The sequence below is a fragment of the Calliopsis andreniformis genome, chromosome 7 (assembly GCF_051401765.1).
Source record: "Calliopsis andreniformis isolate RMS-2024a chromosome 7, iyCalAndr_principal, whole genome shotgun sequence".
NCBI classification, from domain to species: domain Eukaryota; kingdom Metazoa; phylum Arthropoda; class Insecta; order Hymenoptera; family Andrenidae; genus Calliopsis; species Calliopsis andreniformis.
In genome coordinates, this window is record NC_135068.1 from 11,639,888 (window position 1) to 11,661,505 (window position 21,618).

The 21,618-nt window shown below is 44.5% G+C and overlaps 1 protein-coding gene across 1 annotated transcript in view; it reads left to right on the forward strand.

Annotated features, from left to right (window-relative positions):
• LOC143181975 (multiple PDZ domain protein) overlaps positions 1 to 21,618 on the forward strand; it is a 61,932-nt gene that overhangs the window by 30,296 nt on the left and 10,018 nt on the right. Inside the window, exons 11-22 of the mRNA XM_076382732.1 lie at positions 377 to 596; positions 839 to 1,140; positions 1,329 to 1,556; positions 1,640 to 1,813; positions 2,059 to 2,220; positions 2,293 to 2,535; positions 2,610 to 2,840; positions 10,360 to 10,465; positions 11,167 to 12,793; positions 17,188 to 18,223; positions 19,264 to 19,368; positions 20,107 to 20,232. Coding sequence (XP_076238847.1) covers positions 377 to 596; positions 839 to 1,140; positions 1,329 to 1,556; positions 1,640 to 1,813; positions 2,059 to 2,220; positions 2,293 to 2,535; positions 2,610 to 2,840; positions 10,360 to 10,465; positions 11,167 to 12,793; positions 17,188 to 18,223; positions 19,264 to 19,368; positions 20,107 to 20,232 — 4,560 coding nt within the window. The remainder of the gene's footprint in view (positions 1 to 376; positions 597 to 838; positions 1,141 to 1,328; positions 1,557 to 1,639; positions 1,814 to 2,058; positions 2,221 to 2,292; positions 2,536 to 2,609; positions 2,841 to 10,359; positions 10,466 to 11,166; positions 12,794 to 17,187; positions 18,224 to 19,263; positions 19,369 to 20,106; positions 20,233 to 21,618) is intronic.

Sequence of the window (21,618 nt, forward strand, 5' to 3'; positions counted from 1 at the left end):
GATTAGGGTAGACTCTAACACCTGGGTCCTTTGAAGATTCAAAAATAGAGGAAAGTAGGAAAGAGAGTTGTTTAGACGTAGGACTTTTTCAAGTTCTTTAACCTTGGACATTTAGGGTAGACTTTACATGGACTTAAATTCCTTGTCTCAAAAATCTGGATATTTATTCTTGAGTGTTCCACACTCAAGAGGATTCAAGACTAGAGAAACGTAACTGTCTGGAAACTTGATCGTTTAGAGCAAACTCTGTATAGGCTTAGATTCCTCATCTCAAAATCTGCACATCTACACTACTGTAGATCAATGATGCACATGGTATCTAGTATCTGTGCATCATCTACCAATCCACTTAATATTTTAATAAATGGTCTTCCAGGCAAGACCTGGTCTCATCATGGACGTGGTACGCAACCCAATGCCAATTGGAGCGATGCCAGTGATACCAGCGGTTCCAGTGCAGATCCCAGAGCTCCCCGTCCTCACCATGGACACCATCGATGTTAACTCACTGCCAGAGATGGAACGGTTCACCGTCGAGCTCAAGAAGGACATCTACGGGCTTGGGATCACCATTGCTGGATACGTTTGTGAGAAAGGTAGTCCTTGAAGAAGACCCTCCTTACTGTAGAACCAAATGAGAAGCCCAGATTTGCGAATGGCTATATTTAGGCTTCTAAAATAGTAACACTGTTCTCATGAAAAGAACCTCGACCTGTAGAACTGCTGATTTATTGAGAGGCAGTGCTAAGTTTAGACGTGATGCAGTAGGGAAAGTGCTCCCAGAGAAGCAACTGATTCTGCTCCATACGCGATCATTTTTTGCGTGGTCTGTTTGCAGAGGAGCTGTCTGGCATCTTCGTGAAGAGCATCAGCGAGGGGAGCGCGGCTGACTTGAGCAACAAGATCCAAATAAACGATAGAATAGTCGAGGTCGATGGCCATTCATTACAGGGTTACTCAAATCATGAAGCTGTCGAAGTTTTAAGACGCACTGGGCAGACAGTAGTTTTATGCCTGGAAAGATATCTACGTGGACCAAAGTACGAGCAGCTTCAGCAAGCAATCGCGGCCAGCGAACTGAGACTACCTCAGCCGAGCTCCCCATCGATAACCAGCCTACCGAGCTTCCCAATTAGCGCAGTGAGTTTCGCCTAGTTTTCTAAGTAGAGAGACAGATATTCAATCACAAGAACTGTCAGACATACTCTGGCGAGAAACTTCATGTGAAATAGGACTTAGAGTCCTAGTCTAAAGTCTGGCTCAAGCCTCTTGAAGCTCAGTAAACTATTCAGCAGTCCACTGCTCCACGTCAAACTATTGTCCCACAGGATGGAGAAACCACCACCGAGATAGAACCAGAAGGAGAGTCACATACAACAGTTGACAGCGCGGTTCTTCAAGAAGGGGATCGTGAAAGGGCCTCAGAGGAGCTGCTAGATGACGCAGCGAACGTGGAAGCTCTACTGAGCGATCCTTCGAGCGAGCTCACGCCGCAGATCCGCGCTGCCATTAAGGCGAAATGGCAGAAGATTGTTGGCCCAGACACGGAGATTGTGGTGGGTGTCTGGCACCAGTGCAAACATGCCAGAGCCTGTAGCTCGTAATCCTGCATGCAATCTGGGGTTATTCGTCTTTCCAGGTGGCACAGTTGAAGAAGTTCGCAGAAGGCAGCGGCCTGGGGATCAGCTTAGAAGGAACTGTGGACGTGGAGAATGGTCAGGAAGTGAGACCACATCATTACATTCGGTCGATCCTTCCCGAGGGACCCGTGGGACAGAATGGAACCCTGCGTTCTGGAGATGAATTGCTGGAGGTAATGCATTCAGTCTGTTTGCCACACCGTTTCCATTCTGCAATGACTGGAGCCCAGGCTAACCCTGCTAGCATATTGATACATTGTAGCTACCTAAACTTAGCCATTGAGCTGCTCTCTGAATGACCAATGCGTCTTCATTGTAGTAGCTCTGTTGTTTCATTATTCATCGTGCTGGGTCTAAGCGAGGAATTCATTTGGAGGCTGCGTTCATTAATATTCAATCTCCTTGTATTCCTTTACAGGTGAACGGGTACAGGTTACTCGGCATTAATCATATGGAAGTAGTTAGCGTGTTAAAAGAATTACCGATACACGTTCGAATGGTTTGCGGAAGGAACATCGCCTCGCAGGATCCTCTCTGCCCAATTGACACTGCTCAGCATCAGGCAGCATTCCAGACTAGAGTAAGAACCTAATAATCTTGGCCTAAGACCTCAGTAGCCCAAAGATTAACGTGGTCCATGTTCCCTGTGCAGAGCATCTTGGGTGGATCCCTGCAGAATCTGTTGCCTACCATGGATCGCCTAGTGAAAGCTAAGTCTGATGGCTCGTTGGCCTCGACGACGACCACGGCCACTGTCACTGACGCCAGTCTGAACAAAATGAAATCTCGTTCCCTGGAGCCGCTGACTGGCCTGGCGATGTGGAGCTCCGAGCCGCAGATCATCGAACTGGTAAAGGGAGAGCGGGGCCTTGGGTTCTCCATTTTGGATTATCAGGTAGGGGATCGTTCATCAAAGGTGCCACCTCTTTCTGCAGGAACAGTACAGGTAACCTCGTTCGCGTATTCCAGGATCCAATGAACCCCAACGAGACTGTGATAGTAATACGATCGCTGGTACCTGGGGGTGTAGCTCAGGTAGACGGCCAGTTGATACCAGGCGATCGCCTTTTGTTCGTCAACGACATCGCCCTGGAGAACGCAACGCTGGACCAGGCTGTGCAGGCGCTGAAGGGCGCGCCGAAGGGCACTGTTCGCATAGGAGTGGCCAAGCCATTGCCCATTCCCGACAGTATTGTCCAGGTGAGCGATCAGGATGAACGGATCGAACCCAGTCGCGATAGGAATGACGAGACTGCTGTGTGCTCGATCATGGACAGCCACAAACAGAGGCGAGAATATTTCAGGGAGCGCAAAGTGAACGTGATCGAGCCGCCACATCACATGGACTTGATCGAGGGGCTGAAGCATCAGCACAATCTCGTCAAATCTGAGAGTTTTTGAGCAGCGTGGATGCAGAGGTGCCTGGTTATAGTTATATGGCCCATTTTGGATGTAATTGTGCATTATACAGGGCTCCTCCCACTTTCGAACATTAGTGAGAGGAGCTTAGGGGAGGAGGAGCCTAAAGTGGGTGGAGCTCACTGTGGGAGGAGTTTGAGATGGGAGGAGCTTAAAGTAGGAGGAGTTTAAGAGGGGAGTAGCTCATATGGGAAGAGTTTGAGATAGGAGGAGCATAAGAGGGGCGGAGCTTAATGTGGGAGGAGCCTAGTCCCTGACCAATGGACTTAACTACAACTAGGTACCTTTGTATTTTATTATTTCTCGGATATTTCTTGTTCAAAAAAACTCCAAGACTATATTCAGCCTCTGTTCGAGTGTTATTTGCCTCGTGCTCTCGCGTGTCTTCGAGACGATCGAAAATGGTCCTCATGATCGATCGATTGTGCTTCTTATCGAATGGATAAACTTTCTTTGGGACACCAGAGATGACATTTCGAGAGTCGTTTTTTAAATCTCTCACGACGGTTGCAGTGATTTCTATGCATTTTACTTTCCGTCCATTTACTCATGGAACTTTGAGAGAACGTTTGTTGTTACTTGGTGACAAATTGCACAATTGTTGACTTATTCATAGATGAAATATTGTTCAAACTTAGGGAATCGCTGATGATATTCACTAGAAGGGATCGATCTGTTTCGTGCTATTGCGAATCAGTCGATTTACGAATTTTTTTATGCGCGGTGAAGTACTGAATAATTAGTATTATTATTGAAGTCTTTAGAATTGTTGAGGATTATTTTATTCCACTTTCGTTACAATCGCACATGCCTACAATTTACATTATTTTTTTTTTGTTTAAGGTTACGGCACAATTTACTAATTTTTATTTCATTTTTTTTTAGAGAACTGTATAAGACTGCATATTATTATTGACCAGTGTGATTTTACACGGTTTAGTTTATTGTATTAAAGATAGATTTTACGACAAGGCCTAAGCAATTAGACAATTGTTCTAGTTAGAGATAAATATAGTAATTGTAGCGTAGTGAAGAGAGGATTTTCTTTTGAAAATTGAAACATGATTCTACGGAGTGTATGAGTTATCGATAATAAATAGGGTGCCGTGCATGTTGTTTTATTTTGTTTAACATTTTCCACCACCCATTTCCCCTCCCTTTTCTTTTCTTCACTTATTTGTGTTTCATTCACCTGTTTAATTTTTCTATGTTTTCCATAATGTTCCTTTTGTTTGTGTTTTAAGTGTCAATCTAATCGTATTACTTTATGCTGTCATATTAAAACATTAAACGAATAGAAAAATTATCCAAGGAATTAAAATAAGCATTTAATTTAATGGTCTGTGATCGAAACTTTAGAATTTCTTGGAAGTGTCGAGAGTTTGTAATGCACAGGGAGGAGCATATGAACTTCGATAATTGAAAACTTAAAAAAATCATCAGTCCCTCACAGGTCATATACAAATATCTTCCAAGATTTTCAAGATCTCGAATTCTGCCTTATTCAGAAGACAGTCTGAAAGTGTCTCGAATCTCCGTGTCGTTGGCTTGCTTGAGAATTTGCAAGCAAGCACGGTCCCAGCGTCGCCCTGGCAGTTGAGGGCCCGATCGACCTTGGCTCCGCCCAAAAGGGGCGGGGCGTGAGGCGAGAGTGCGCGAACGAGTCCTCGGGTCGGCGATTTTCCAGCCCCTCCCCTTGGGACGAGGCTCTATCCGTCCGTGTGTCATGACGAGCAATTAAAAAAGCGCGTGCAGACCGAGAAAGAGAGACAGAGAGAGAAAAGAGAGATGAGAGAGAAGAGAAACCGCGAAGGTCGAACGATATCACGCGATTCGCGCGACGATCGCGGGCTTTTTAAGCGAAAATGCCCCAGACCATCGGACGAAGTAAGTACTGAACCAAACGATTGTTAATAGTGAATGAAAGTTGCCTGGTAGAGTAGCTGAACAGAACGGATATATTTATATCGGTATGATCTGCATATTCGACTTGGGCCACCACTCTGTTCACCGTTCCCTCGAGCTGTGGCTCGCGCGACACTCCATACACACGGACACACCTCGCACACGTGTACCACATATGTACAGGGTGTCCAAGAAAAGTGGTGGAAGAGTCTGCAGGCTGTGGCACGGTCCCTCGTTAAGTGATCACCTGTTTCCCTCGTTAAGTGTTCGAAAATCGTACCACTCGCCTGTAACCAATTCTCCGGACCACCTTTCCTGCAACAACCTGTACACGTACAAACGAGACCACATTAGAGGACTTGTCTTTGTTTCTAGCAAGTTGCATCTGTTCAAGCGTTTTCCTTTTTTGTATATATTATATTTGTAGGGAAGTGGGGGAGGGAGTGCTTGTGCAGCAGAGAAGTAGAGAGAGAGACTTCAAAGAGAAACGTGCGTGATTTTTGGAGAATGATTTTTTTCCCCAGCTTGGGTAATCGAATTATCAGAAAAAAGATGTTTTTATTGGCGAAGGGGTCGAGGAGAGAAAGAGAAATGCGCGTGAACGTATCGAGGGGTCTTCGAGAAGGCTTCTCGAGCAGGGCGAAAGGGGTTGAACGGGTCGTGGGAGGAAATTGAATTTAGAGGGAAGGGGGGAACGAGATTATAAGAGGCAAGTAGAAAACAGCAATTAAATAGATCTCCTTTTTTCTGTTCGGTTATGTCTCTTTCTGTCTCTCTTTTTCACCCTGAACCACCCTTTTCCGCCCTCACTCCTGTTCTGCTCTCTCTATTTCTCTTTTCACGTACGGAGAACCACAAAACTGTCGACACAATACCGCGAGGGCAGCCAAATTTTAGAATACAGGCTTTACATACTGCACTTGGACTCTAAAAAGTGCCACTAATTTATTTTAACGAGCAATTAAAGTGAAGGACGCCTCCAAAATGAATAAATTTTATCCTTGGATGCGACATTAAACTCGTGGTCCAGAGGCAGAACGGACCTCAACGACCACCCCAGCGACCTGTCCTCGCTACATGTCCACGTCTGTGTCGACACGGTTGTGCTTCCCTGTGCGTCAGCTTCTCGTTTCTGTTCGATTCTCTCTTAACGAATTAACGATCACAGCTCGTATGTGAACCTTTTCACCTTTTTGTAGAGGTCTACCATTCCACTGTCTGCTACTACTCACTGGCACCTTTCTTCACTATTATCAAGAGGCTCTCGTGTCTGGGGATCGATACACGTGCGTGTACGTTTGCTACTCTACTAAACACGGGGCTCGACACGTTTATACCTGAAACTGCTACCACTACTACCAGAACCACTCTTCTCGACCACCTCCACCCAACCCCGAATACTCGAAACGAGCAAACGGATGGTATAAGCCTTTTCTCGGTGGTAGCCGCTCCGGATATCTGGCCGCAAGTTACGTAATGCAAATCGATTCTCCTGCAGGCTTCCTTTTTTTTTTTTCTCCTCCTCATCACTTCAGACGTATTTATAGACACGTACTAATGTACACGTGTATACACGAGCACCGTACAGCAGAGTGTATAGATGTATACACGGTGACTTTTATGACCGGAGTCTCGAAGGCACGCGAAGATTACTACTGTTTAGCGTCATTGTCATCCTCGATTATTGTTCTCATCGCTGGCTGGAAATTATTTGGAATTTAATTTCGACCATGGGCCACTGAACTTGTGTCTTCCTGGCTGGAAGTATGAGACTTTAGAATTCTTTTCTTTTTAATTTAGAGGGATTGACTAATTGTGAAGAGCATTTTTTGGGGTAGGCAATTTTGAGGCAAAATTAGAGGTTTGTGGAGATAAGTGATTAGTGGTCTCATACTTTAGCCAGTGGATGAGGGTGAGGACAATAATTGCCAGCTCTTGCAATGCATATTTGCGACGAAGTAAAATCAAGTGGCTTCTCACGGTTGCGTTGGAGGAACAGTTATAGGGGGATAGTAAATAGTGACCCTGAACAGCCTTGATTTTTCACCACTTTAAGCTCCTGCTGCAATATCTACTTACACAAGCATGATTTATTAGAAAAGGCAAATAAGACACTAATTAATCAATTTTTTCAAGTTCTCGAAGTCTGATCTGATTTCGGTGATCTTTGACTCTCCACTGGTGGCATGCTACTTGAAATTCTCAATTTTTACTTGTATTATATTTCTCAAAACTTTTACTTTTATTTAGCTTTCAAATTTTCAAAATTTTTACATCTAAAAAAATCTGTAATTTTCCTTAAATTTTCATTAAAAAAATTTTAATGCTGGAGGAGTCTAATAACAGTAGAAAAAGCCAAGATTTCTCCACCAGTTGAGGGTTAAATAATTGAGGGGCCCATAAGAAAAACAACCCTTATCAAATTTCTAAAATGCTAATATTTTTATCAAAAGAATTTCAATTATCTTCCACTCTAGAAAAATAAAAATTGACAGGTGGTGTTTCTGAAAAGGAGCCCCTCAATTTCTCTCTGAAATCACATTATCGATTCCCTAATTGGATAAATCTATTCCCTGTTTCCGCAAAAGGATTCGCGTCAAGTTATGAAAGCATCCCCTAGCGTCTAAACACGTTAGTGCCGCTTGTGTTTCTTTGGTAGAGATTTAGAGGGAATGCTCGCGTGGAATGTGTACCAGAATATCACGGCCACTAGACAATTGTTTAATTGGAATGACTGATTCGTCGCTGGCCAGCGTGCCCGCTACTAATTCGGCAATTTTATTTTCATTTTCAGGGCAATGCTTAAACGTCCAGACCGGAACCGTTTGCGAAGCAAGTTCGATCAATTTTGCCGCAGTTAACCGACCAAAGAACGAACGAAATGAATAATAAGAAAAAGAATAACGATTGTGCTCGTCGCTATACCCATTTTATCAATAACAATTAATATTCATATCCGAAAGCAATGACCAATCACGATGTAATATTATACATGAATGTCTTTTCTTTTCGCCTAAACGTGTTCCTCGTGCGAAACCCTAACGTCCCCCCTTTGTCACGTTTCGTTTCAACAGAATATATACAGGGTGTCCCAAAACTTCTCGATTCGAGGTTCCAAGGGGAACCTCGGGGAGGTATCAAGCGCGTGAATTTTGAAAAGCTTTCTTAAGAAGCCACAGTGGAAATGTGAAGTATGTATCAATATACAGGGTGTCTCAAAACTTCTCCGTCACGTCTTTTCTTTTTCTTTTTATGACAGACTTAAGGAATTGTTCTATTTGTATAAGTTTCGACACGTTTTACGATGAAGTTGCAATGGAAATATAAAATGTGTATTAATATACAGGGTGTTTCAAAGTTCTTTCACTTCGAGTTTTTTACTGAGAGAGGTGAGGGAGGTACTTTGCATAAGCCCCACAGCTTGTTATATTTCAAACTTATGGAGATATAAGATATGTTGATATACAGGGCGTTCCAGAATTCCTTCCAGCTTTTTTATTAACGAGAATACAGAAATTGAGGAACAGCTTTGACAATGGAGCAGAAATTTTGGAAGGCCCTGTATTATACTTCAGTGCATTTATTGTTTCACTATTACTATTCTTCTGCTTTTAAATTAATAAAATATCATTTTACTTTGAATTCAGAATGTTTTCCTTCCACGAATATTTTTTCGCCACGATTTAGTGTTCTTGAATATTTTTCTGTATTTCTGTAACTATTTAAATCTGTACTATTAAGCTACTCTAAGGTTTAAGGTAGTTGATTTTTCTCATTGAAGGAAATATATTAATCATAGGTAAGTCTGGTAGAAAAAAATTTTAAGAATTGATCTGATTACATTTTTTGTGAATTTCGAGTTTTCGAGGCGCCCTCGTTAAGGTGCTGCCTAATTATTTTTCCAATGACCCGAGGGAACCGATTCGCGCGCATTATTCTCTCCACTCACGCTCTTTTTCATCCCACGTGATGAGATACTTGAAAATTAATTCTCGTTCGCTATGGAAAGTGTCGAAGTTGAACAAGATCGAAGTATTCGACTGAAAGGTGAGGATAATCGATGGAATTATTGAACTCGAACGCTTTTTACCTAACAAAGGTCACTTTTTTCTGTCTTTTCTAAAGGGACGTCGACTTCCACGAAGAATTCAGATTGGAAGTTTCTTAGGTAGCCGATATCCTTTTCAATTTGCTGTACTCTTGCTAGGATCAATAGAACTTAACCCTTTTTTCGCTGGAAGATACTATTTTTATCACGTCACTTTGATGAAAATATGAAGAGTTTGTAATTAATTTAGAATATTTCATTTCTTCCAGCAGAGGGTTAAAAAATTGTTAATAATATCCCGAATTTCACCTATACTTTTGTAAATAAGAAATCTATCGCTGTATCGTACTTCTTACGCCATTAATTGTTTAAAGGGAGAAAAAAATGAACCAAGAGTAAAGGGTGCACCCATTGTGGGATGTAAAATAGTTTACTTCACTGCTTCGTCAGTACTCCTAAACCTTGAACTTTCACCTCAGAGTTCAGAATTTGTGACTATCTAGTAAGCTTTGATATTAGACTATAGTACTGTATTTAGATCAATATCGAGATCGATCGATCTTCAAATGCAGAGAAAAAATGTCGAGGGTGAAGACGATGTAGAAAAAATCTTTAGCAATGTAAATAGTAGGTAGCCAGTTTCCCCATTATTGTTGCGCGCATTGTGGCTTTTTAAATGGACTTTCGTCACTAGGTGTAACATTTGAAACTGTCTGTACTATGACTTTCAAATCTACTGTTCGAGGAACTGGTAATTTCACTTTCAAGTAGAGATACTGCTGAGGTCCATAAATATTTCAGTGTTTAGATAAGAACATGTCTGACCATGGACGATCCATTATTACTTCAATAAAAAGACTTTGGATAATTATTTATAAAATAATTGCAATCCTGAATAATATTCACTCGAACAGATTTTTCAAAATATGTGATGCTTAATTTATTAGAGTTTATACTGTGTCTGACCACTGAGTGTCTGATTCCCCTTGCAACCTGTCAACATAATTCTTTTAGCTTTTTTTTCCAAAATTATGGCCTTAATGTGTTCCTCAAGAATTGTACCAAGCAATAATTGCAAAAAGTATTTAATTCTCTACTCAGTTTAAGACCAAGAATTTTTATTGTGTTCGTACTCAGTCTACTTAAGATTCAAGAGAATATAGTACGTCAGCAGTGTCTCTATTTTCAGCTCCTTTTTACTCAGATTACCAATCGTATATAAAAGAAAATAGCGCACTCTTCTGAAATCGCTTCTCCATCCCTCTGTAACTCCCCACCGCCTGACAAAGGAGTCTCCGCTCGGACCGACCATTGATTAATCGCCTGACTTTTTCTCGTCTTTGGCAGAGGGTGCCGCCGATCTGCCCCGTGCGACGCAGCAAAAGCTTCCCGAACGAAAGCGAGACGACAGATCACGCAGCGGAACTCGAGGACTTCCTGTCCTCCAGATCAGGTACCCTCAGACTCGCCAATCAATCGTTGTTAGCGATGGGATCGAGTGTATCGCGAGCAGAGTGGATTGTTTTGGGAGGGATGCCAGGAGAGCAGAATGTTTTGATGTCACTAGCGATGGAGGCGGGGAAATAACGCCACGCCTCCATGCCACGCCCCCATGCCACGCCTACATGCCACGCCCCCATGCTATACGTGTAGTAGTTGGACAGCGTAATTTCCTCACTTCTATTTTTATTCTCCCTCTTTCATTATTTGTGACGTTAAAAAGTTCTGTTATATAGAAGTAGGAGTGGAAGGATGAGACCACGCCTCCACGCCACGCCCCCACTCCTACTCCTATATAACAAAAGTCTTTGACGTAACTAGTAATAAAGGAGAGATAAGAGGAGTGGGAGTGGAGGCATAAAGCCACGCCTCTACGCCACGCCCCTATGCCACGCCTTCACGTTACACACGCTGCGATTAGACAGCGTCACTCCCCCGTCACTCGACGTACGTTACAAATGACGTCAAAAAATTCTGCTCCCCTGGCACCCCTGGTTTTACATCTTTCACTTAAATTTCCTCAACAATACTGTATCCCAAAAAATTATCCTGAACATTCTAGTCAGATTTCCCGAGTCTCGACCTCGACCCCATCACTAATCACGACCCATCGCCTATCAAAGCCAAACCCTCTTAATCACCTCGCGTTCCCAGGAGTGACGGAGCTGTCGATGGACAAGCCAGAGTCTGACGAGGACGAGGACCACTGGAAGGACGCGTCTCCATTGACGCCGACCTGCAGCCCTACCAAACACCCCCCAAAAAATCAAGAGGACTTATCCTCCGAGGCTCAGGACTTCTATCCAGCCAGCAGCGGTAGTTTGGACAAAGACGTTATCATCATCGACTCCCATGGGACGCAGCTGGATGCAAAACTGAGGGACGCTGCGCTGGGAGTGGAGAAGGTCCCTAAGGTCAAGTTAAAGAAGGAGGAGTCGACGGAGAAAGTGCCTGAGCCTCGAAAGACCAGCCGCGCTGAGGGTAGGAAGACTCTCAGGCGAATGAAGTCTGAAGAGAGGATGTCCTCTTCGAGGGAGACGCTGAAGGACGTGGAGAAGGGGGCCAAGAAGAAAGTGTTTAAGGAAGAGGGCAGAAAGGTGGAGGAGGAAGCTCAAGACTCTGACGCTGAAGAGCTGAAGAGGGCAATGTCGAGGGAGCACAGAAAAAGCCTCAAGGAGCAGGAGTGCATCGAGAGGGTCACCGAGTTTCTCACGAAGCACAGCGTCATGAACTTTGCCCCTGTGCCTGTTGTAGATCAGGGTCCTCAAGACCTTCAGGGCCCTCAAGACCTTCCTCAAGACCTTCCTCAAGGTCCCCAGGATTTAAGTGAGCAACGAGTACCACGTCCATCCACTTTACTCCAGTTAGAACCTTCCCAAATAGCGTCCACTGAAGGGGAACCAAAAGTTCCAGAAGAAACTAAGGATGCAAGGTCAGAGGCCACGCCTGAAGAGTCTACGAAGACTCCCTCCACAGTGGAGTCAGAGAAGCTAGTCCCTGGCAGACCCCCAAGCCTGGAGGAGTCCAAACCAGACACTCCCGAGGCGGAGACAGTGATCAAACGTCGAAGCTCCATGCGCAAGAAGACGTTCTCTAGAGAATCCTCGAGGGAGTCCTTACTAGACGACACGAAGAAGGAGGTGAGGATCCAGGAGAACGTCGAGGAGATCTTCTTCGAGGACCTCAGCGAGCAGGTCTCTGGGATCCTGCCCGAGGTGCAGCTAGTGACAGCTAGGATCATCACAGCTGAGGAGGCAGCAGCCAACAGAGTGGAGGAGCCTGCTACAAAGATCGAGGTCCACTCTCCACCTGAAGTAGCCATCGTCCCCGACTCTGTCAGAGTGAGGACCACTAGAGTGCCCTCGCCAGAGACTCTGGACATGTCCCAGCTGCAGCTGGTCAGCCTGGCCAAGTCGACTTCAGAGAACACATTAATAGACACCCTAGCCGAGGAAGAGAACAAGGTGTCCCAGAGGAACCTGAAGGCTGAGATTCTACTGGACCTGTCCAAGATGTCCGAAGTTGGCGAGGAGCCTGTGAAGAGTGTGGAGGTGGACAGGAAGGAGAGGATCCTCAGCAGGACTGGCAGCGAGGGGTCCAAGAGGGCTGGATTCAGGGCTCAGGCTAGGCTGAAAGAGAGAGAGGGTCTGAGGTTCGGGAGCCTAGCGCAACCTGACCAACCAGAACTGACTGTTCTGCTGGAGAACGTGGCTGGCGAGAGGAAGAGGAGCCTTGGGGAAGCTACTCTGCTGGATGACCTAAGAGAGAGAAGTGGTCCAAGGTGAGTGCATGATGAGAGAGCAGGTGCATTAGTATTCAGTAAATTTTTTAGATGATCAGAGCTTGAGAACAGGACTGCCATACTAGTTTCCCTATTTGGATTCAGGTTCCTAGGCTCTAGATCTTAGATCCTAGATAGAATAGCTGTTATTTCTTCACCCACCTTCCAATTTTCTCTACCACTCCAAAGGAGGGAATTATATGGCAACCCTGCTTGAGAGTTCCATCAAAACGCTTCCCCCTGAGTATAAAATATTGATTGCAAGACTGAATTTTCCCTCCAAAGCTCGCGTGTTCAATGCTCCCCAGTTGGCGGGAATTTTAAACCACGCAAAGGGTATAGTCATTATCCAAGTAAAGTCAATTAGCCCAGGGGTAAGCAGGGTGGTCTCCGTGGCTTAAAGTCTCGCTTTACTCATATCGTAATCTAAACTATCGCTAGGAAGGGCTTCGAATGCCGATTAATGAGCAATGTTGTTTCCTCTCCTATCTGCTTGGCTGGATTACACGAGTGACTGTAGAAACCCCGCGAAATACTCACAATTGGTTCGAAATCTAGGTCGCTGGCGTAGCGCGCTGGGCGTTTCGCGACCCGAAAATTCTATGCCCTCGCTGACCCTTTCTACTTTTTCACGCGGCCGATCATTAACGCCGAAATAGGCCGAGGAACCAATTATTTTTTTTTGTTCTCGTCCAATGCTCCAGGCTGCGTTTCAAGGGGATGTTCTTGAAGCAAATTTGGATCACAAGAATTAAGAAAACATGTCTGCAGCTTTATCTAACATCTTCAGAAAATATGTAGGACACTGTCTATGGTAGAAGACTAGCGTTAAAAAATTTTGAGAATCAAAGAAAATTGGGGTTTATTTTGATATGGTTTCACGAGATAGTGGGAGATATTACGAAAGTAATAGTCACGTTATATGCATTGGATATAAGGTTTCTGCATACTGGCAAAACAAAGCTATAAATAATCATTCTTAACGTCCTCGTAAAATGCGACCACTTTTTTCCTGTTACGTGGCGTTCATTACTAAATAGAATGAAGTTTAATTGTCTGGGATATGAATAATTTATGGCGAGATTAACTAAGGTCAGACGAGTGCATGTTTAATCCTCCTTTTTTTTTTTTAACAAAGCCTCAAGGGAGGGGACTTCGGAGCTTCGAAAAGTGTTATCTTATAAAAAATTTGTAGCTTTCTTAGATAGTCTTTTTTGGCCATTCTTTGGATGAAAATATTGCTTAGATATTAATGAACATCAATAGTCTTTGCAAAACCTCTGCTACAGAATCGAAACTCTGAACTTAAGAAATTAGTTCTCGGTACGAGTTATGGTATCCTAGAGGGCGCTGCGCTGTCCCATACCCACAGACCCTAGATCCCCATATCTCCTCATTCCACAGCACTGTCTCTAAAATTCTCACCCCAATAGACTCCAGAATCCTCTCTTTTCCAATCTCTCGATCTCCAACCTCGAATTCCCAATTCAATCTCCCTGAAAAGTACATCATCTCCTTCAGAGATGATCTCAGCTACCTGCTTCTGACGAAGACCTCTCCGTCTCCACCACAGTCTCTCCTGTCCCTTGACAGTCCCTAAACATCGCCTCCTCTACCATGCCAACCACGCCAGCTTACAAAATCCTCCCCCAGCCACCCTTTCCACCCCCTCAACCCCAGCTCCCCGATCCCGCCCCACGAGGACACAACCCAAGCAAGCACAAGCGAGAAGGAACAGGAAACCCAGATAAGCCCGCCGAAGACGCTGCTCGAGTGGCCGCGAAACTGGGTTGGGAGGAACAGTCGCGGCGAGCGTCGCCGGAAACCGAACACGGATATAAATATAGAAAACCGCAGAGGGGGAGGGTGGCGACGAGCAGAGACGATAAAAGATAAGGACGAGCTGTGGGACAGAGGCGACGCGAGAGGATGGAGCGAGACGCCGCGGGCGATATCGAGGAGCTGGCTGGAGAAAGACGGACATCGAGCTTCTCTCCTACACGAAGAGGAACACGCGCGATCTAACGTGGCTGAGAGACAGAGAGACAGAGAGATAAACAAAGAGATAGAGAGAGAAACAGAGGCAGAGTGAGAGACACAGATACTCTGAGATACACAAGCAGACAGACAGAGAATCAGTGACACAGAGAGACAGAGAGGGAAACAGTGATACAGAGAGGCAGACAGACAGCCAGACAGAGGCAGACAGGAGATACACAGAGACAGAGGGAGAAAGAAACGGAAGGGAGAGAGCTTTGCCGCAACGAAGCTCGCTTGGTACGCTCGCTCCCACACTGGCGAAGCCTCCGCGAGGCGATACTGTTTCTCTGGCGCGCTCGTGTGTGCGTGGCGGTCGCAGGAGAGCGCTCCTGGAGTCGGTTCGGCGCGATTAGTCGCGATTCGGAGCGGGCATCGCTCGCTGACGCTCTGTGCCTCCGCGGTCGGTGTCTCTGTGTAAGTCTCGAGCACGTGCGCGCGCGTTTACACGCGGCAGTGTGCTGTTTATTAGATCAGAGTAAGCCAGTTTGCAGTGACGCACCAGCGCCGAGCGGAGACACGCCAGTGAACACCTTGGCTTCGTAGCGGAACGTGGGGCGTCCCTACGTCGCAACGCCGTCGTCTGCCGGTCCTGCGACCCCCTCCCAGCGTCTGCGGATCGGGGACCATCGATCTTGATCCTTCGAGGACGAGGAGAGGTCCTCGAGGTCGGTTCTGCGTGGTGCTTCCTCTGTTTCCGATTTTTTTTTCATTTTTTTCTGGTTTTCGAGTTTGGAGAAGCTGTGGCGATCGAATCGATCGCGACGATTGGATAACGAAAAGCCGACAGAAGACCTTCGTAAGAGTTCCTCTTCTTGGATACGCTTCCTGGTTGACGTCGTGAATAAAGTAGCTGGCATGGCCAGAGGCGAATGGTCCTGTTAGCAGTGTGTTTTTGTTGACTCTGGGCGGGGGGTGAGTGGAAATTTCGAAGGGGTGGTTTCTGGTGCTGTGCTGGTGCTTGGTCGATGAAAGTAGAAAGTTTCGGGGTGAGGTAGACTTCGAAAATTTGATAAACTATACAAACAAGTAAAGTTTCGACACCTGTACATTCCTGAGCAAAATTACTTAATATTCTCCAAATCGAAGAAATTTTCTGCGATCAGAAGAAGTAACAATACGTACAATTCAATTGTTAAAATAATAAAACAGAGATTTTAGTGTCAGACAGCTGTGAGGCTATAAATTAAGAAGATAAGCGTGGCAAGAAAATTAATTAGAGAGATTAATGATAATACATATTAATGCTGGGTTAGAGATGTTTTTATCTGTGTAATTAGAAGATGGAAAAGCTAGTTTATATTCCGTGTTACACTTTCTTTTTTAAGGAAATGCAGGATTGCTAATGGGACCTTTCGTTTTACTGTCTTAGAATTTAATCCTTGCTCTTGATTTCTCATTTTTACGTGGCTGCTTCTTGGCAAGCTGGGAATTATTTCGGGACCAGTTGTTTTGATTTACTTTGAAGTTGTTGCGAGAGAAAAGACAGATAATTCTTGCGTAGCTTGGAGGCGCGTGGTTTGGTTAAGTAGAATACGCTCGTACGCACACAGACAAGCGTCTGAGCACTCCAAATATTTTAATTCGAGTGTGTTCACTCTTTTCTCGGCAATTTTAATACGATTTCTTGGTGAAAATATTATCCCAACGATTTGCAATGCAAATACTATTTTTTTATTCAGGAATAAAAAATTTTTTCATTGATTCTCTTCATTATCCACGAATAAAAATTGTATTCATTAATAAAAAATATATAAGCAGTTAATTTCTCAAATAAATGTGTTTTCATTTTTTTTATCTATAAAATTAATTCTAACACATTTTCAAAAATTGTTTCTAAAATTATATTTTTACTTAGATGAAAATACTTCAATTTTTGGCTTGAAATATAGCTAGCACTGGTCTAGATTGATCACAGACTGATCCAAAATATCGTATACCAAGAGGGAAAGAATTTCCACCCCCATCTAGGGTCCCCCAGGAATTAAAAAACAGTTCCAGAAGAGCAAGACTCACCCTCCTGAACCCCCCATTTATCACAGGCCTTCAACCACAGATCAGCGAAGTGACTAGTAACTCCATCCCTCCAGAACAGGCAAACGATCCTCCCTATTCATCCCCTAATTGACCACACGAGGCTCGCGTCCACAATGTACCCGCAATTAATGGGTCACCGTGGAAGACCTTTCCATTCGCCGCTTTAGCGGATTAGTTCCGAACGTTAGACAGAGCAAGAAGCCCGCGGAGCAGCTCATTAAGACTCCAAAGACTTCGTTTCCCCTATGCCACCCTCCTGCGCCGCTGCCCTCTCATTACTCTGTCCCAGCCCCTAACCATTGTTTCCTCTTTTCTCGAAGGCCAGAGTCTTCGCCCAGGACAGCCCCCGAGTCGGGTCAGGAGGAGACCCAGGACCCCCAGAGTGGGTCAGAGCAGAGACCAGAGTCCAGGGATGAGAGGACCTGGCCTCAGAAGCAGCCCCTGGAGGAAGGCCCCCTCAGGCTCGAGGAGGACACTCTGATCAGCAAGGAGCACTCCCTAGAGTACCAGAGCCAGACCCTAGAGAGCCAAGCTGACCTGCTGCACGGAGTCCTATCAGCCTCCTTGGACGACCTGCTGAGGTCAGACACCTGGCCAGGCCGAGTGTTCGACAGCAGGTTCGAGGAAGTAGAGCTAAGCTTCAAGGAGACCCAGTACTCCCCCAAGGAGAAGCTCGACGCTGAGACTCAGACCGAGCAGGAGACCAAGAGCACCCAGTGCAGCCCTGCGCAGAGCGTGAGCCCATCAGAGGCGCCCAGGGGCAGCCCCCAGAGGCTCTACCAGAGCCCTAGGAGGGAGGTGCACACGCAGACCCAGGGCGACAACAAGAGCGTCCAATGCAGCTTGGACGACCTTGGCGAGCTAGGCTTCAGGACAGCAGACGCTGAGGAGTGCCTGGACAGTCCATCCAGGTCGGAGAGGAGCTACATCAAAGAGTCCAAGAGTATACAGTGTTTGCCCGAGGACATATCCACGAGCCCTTCCAAATCCATTGGCAGCCTTGGGCCTTCAGAGGACAAGACACGCAGTCCAAGAAGAGAGGTCGAGGTCCAGACCTACCAGGAGTCCAAGGCCATCCAGTGCAGCGACGATGAGCTTCTAGAGGCCGAGGGCAGCAGCGGGCCTCAGGGAAGAAGCGGGCCAGGTCAGAGGACAGAGAGTTCAGCCTCCTCCAGCTGCGACTCGCCTTCCAAGCTTCCTGCGATCGTGTTCGTCGACGAAACAATCGACATGACTGTCACGCAGCAGAACCACGACGGAAACGTCAGCTGGTCCAAGCATTGGGGACCTGAGAGGGTTGTCGAGATCTACAGGGAGCCGAAGACTAGTTTGGGTCTGAGCATCGTTGGAGGCAAGGTGAGTGACGAGATTGGGTCTTTGGTTCCTGGGAATTATTTGGGGATTTTTTATTGATGAAGACTTCTGGTTTCTAAGTATTTACTGTTTCTAGGGAGTTTTCGGTTTCTGGGGGGTTTCAGTTTCTAGAGGCTTTTTGGTTTCAGATGGGGTTTCGGTTTCTAGTAAGATTTTCATTCTCTAGTGGGATTCTTTACTTCCTAGGAAGATTTTCGGTTTCCTAGGGGGATTTTCGGTTCCTGGGGAATTTTCCCACGACTGTAAATAATAACAGTAATTTATAGAGAACGTAGAAGAATTTTCAAATGGCTTCGCAATAGAGCATCACGCGGAATTATCACAAATTGAGCAATCTCCACTTCCGCTATAGAGAAGTCACGTTTCCTTAAGCCGTGATTCCACATGCGCCACGCAATGCAATTGTTACATAAACTGCTTTCAATATTATGCAATTTTTAATACAATTACTGTAACCCAGCGTGAATTTAACAGTCACGCTACTTTCTACGAATTTCTTTTGTATTTTATTTTCATTCCAGGTACCTTAACAATTTTTTTCACCGAAATTTTTTATCGAATCTATGAAATAATGCTTCGTTGAGTGCTACTCTAGCTGATTCAAGACTCCACACCAGCTCTAGTATAATATTTGAAGCAGTCGGGTTCGCTAAGAGCTACTAATGGCCCCACGTTGATGGCATTGGTTGATAATTTCAACCGAGTGATACAGGCTATATGACGCACAGAGTTGCACTGGTATAAGTGCATTAACGTTCCGAATGGCTTCGAGACATTAACGTCGACCGTGCAACGTAACAGAATTGTCGCTTTCAATTTTTCTATCTAGCTCCCTCGAAAAATTATTGATGACCATCATCCATCTTCTTTGTTCAAGAAAAATAGAAACAGTATTTCAGCAATACTGTATCCCTCACCAGAAAATTTACTTCATTTTCTTTTTCATTTATTCGACTGGAGAATCGTCTGCCTCGACTATTTCAAGTATCACTTTTCTAAACAATGTGGAATCTGTGTTCTAGGTTGATTTGCATAATGGCAGTTCTAATAAGTCTCAGAACATATCTGGGATATTCATTAAGAACGTTCTGCCGAACAGTCCTGCTGGAAGGACAGGCGAGCTGAAGGTAACGATTTGAATTACTGATCGTGTTTTCTTCTGGTAACAGAAAACCCTAGAGAAATAATTCGCCAGGAGAAAGAATTCTAAAAAAATTCTATCCCCTTTCTTCACGAGAAAAGATCAGTCTTCTTGGGTGAGAATAATTGTAACCCTTCTTATAGAAATAATTTCACTTCCCCACGTAGCAACCTTGTAATTACTTAATTGGGACCTGTTTTAATTCTCCAAAGTGGCCAAGTTCCAATTGAACAAATTGGAGCATTAATGATCCCCCAAGTGGGGATAATTTCGATACCTTAAGAAATATTGACTATCCAAGTTACCAGGAGAAAAAAGCAGGCGAATTATTTATTATATACAGTGACTCTCATTAAATTTCAGACACTAGACAATTTTTGTTTGGCTACTTTTGAACAATTACACAAAAGGAATCGAACAAAATTCCAATTTTCATAGTCATACTTAAACTCGATTTTCTAGAAAACCAAGTCTCGTACGAAAAAATATTCCACGTTTTCGACTTATTTTTCCATGTAGAATCACCCTCTATTCCATTCACAATCAGCTGCACCACCAGTTACAGACCACCCTGTATTTTTCGTGCTCGCTGCAGAGACATTCGAAGTGAGGTTAGAAAAGAGACTTGCACGAGCGCCTAAATATTAATGGGGGTCACTGTATGCATATCGAGGGCAACGAAACGAAAGGTTTAATGCGCGCTTTCGGTCGCGTTCGCTTTCAGGTCGGGGACCGAATAATCGAGGTCGATGGCGTGGACCTGCGACACAGCACGCACGAGCGGGCGGTTGAGGTCATACAAGCCGCAGGAAATCCTGTCTGTCTTCGAGTTCAGAGTCTGGTGCACCTGGTGAGACCCCGCCGCGACCAGGAATATCGATGTGCCCCTTGACCCCACCCCCTCACTCCCCTGACACCACCTTACACTTGGAACGTACCATTGATCGATCGTAGACGGTAAGAAATCGAGTGGACGCTCGAGGCGGTTCGAATTCTCGCGCCATTCTCGACTGCGCAGTGGACCAGCGCGGAGGCCTCGAGGGGCCACTGGATTTTATTGCGACTGTAGCTCCTCATGATTTCTCTAATCGACAGTACTGTCACTGGTTTTTTAGTAGAATCTTTCTAGTAGAATCTCTTTTAATGGAGAAAATTCGAGTAGAAATTTTTCTTTCTTGAGTTTTTTATTATAGTGGTTTTTTTCTTCAATTTTTCTTTAGTGTAGCGATTTTCTGAGAGAGAAATAAGACTTGCTGTTTGAGCTTGGTGAGATTTTACCAAGCATGGAGGCTTCTTAATTTTTGAGTTCACATGAATTTTTCTGATTTTTTCAGAATTGAAGGATCAGTAATTTTTGGCTGAAGAATTGTCAATTTTTAAACAGATGTAATTCTGCGAGAAAAAATCGTAGCGACTTCATTTTTCTCTCAAATTAAAGGGGAAGGTCCGAACATTACGATGCTGTCAATAGAATGCTCAAGAAAAATTTCTGCAACTCCATAGAGGGCGTTGAACATTTCACTTTTTAAAAAATTATGATTCTATGATACTTTTAACAGATTGCAGCTGTTCAAAGATTGGCAATTTTTTGGCTAAAAATGACTGATCCTTTAATTTTGCTCTCGAGTGTAGTAGTGGTAGGAGATTGATAAGAAATTTAAGTGTTTTTGGTTGCGCTGGCGATATGAAGAATCTTCAGTTTTACCAGAAAGTTTCGCGAATCAGTGGCCAACTTGGGAGAAAGTTCCACGAGGGAGGGTTTCGTGGAACAAATAAAAATAACTTCCCCTCATTTTTCATCAGATCTCATAAAGCACGATTATCATCCCTGTACACCTCGAAATTGAAAGACTTCCTTGGGGCGTAAACCACCAAAGAACTCACGTTTTGCAAAAGTCAGATAAGCTCGAATCGTCCCTGCCTTGGGTTCCACTCGCCCTTCGTTTCTACGATTCGCTTTCTACCCTTAATAAAACTCTAGAAGTTCAGATACCACTGAGAGCACATTCGATCACAAAAATGAAGAAATTCTAACACTCAGTGTTTCAAGGAAATTAAATAAAGAAGACACAGAGAAGAAAAGATTCCGAGACACTTCTTGGTCACCAGAAAAAAAGAAAAATATTCCAAATAATTGGAATCTTAGAATATTCTTCTCGAAAAAATAGAAAACACCAGAAACAGCAAAATTAATTGGAAAAGAAAATTGTAACAAATTTTAATCGAGTGAGCTTAT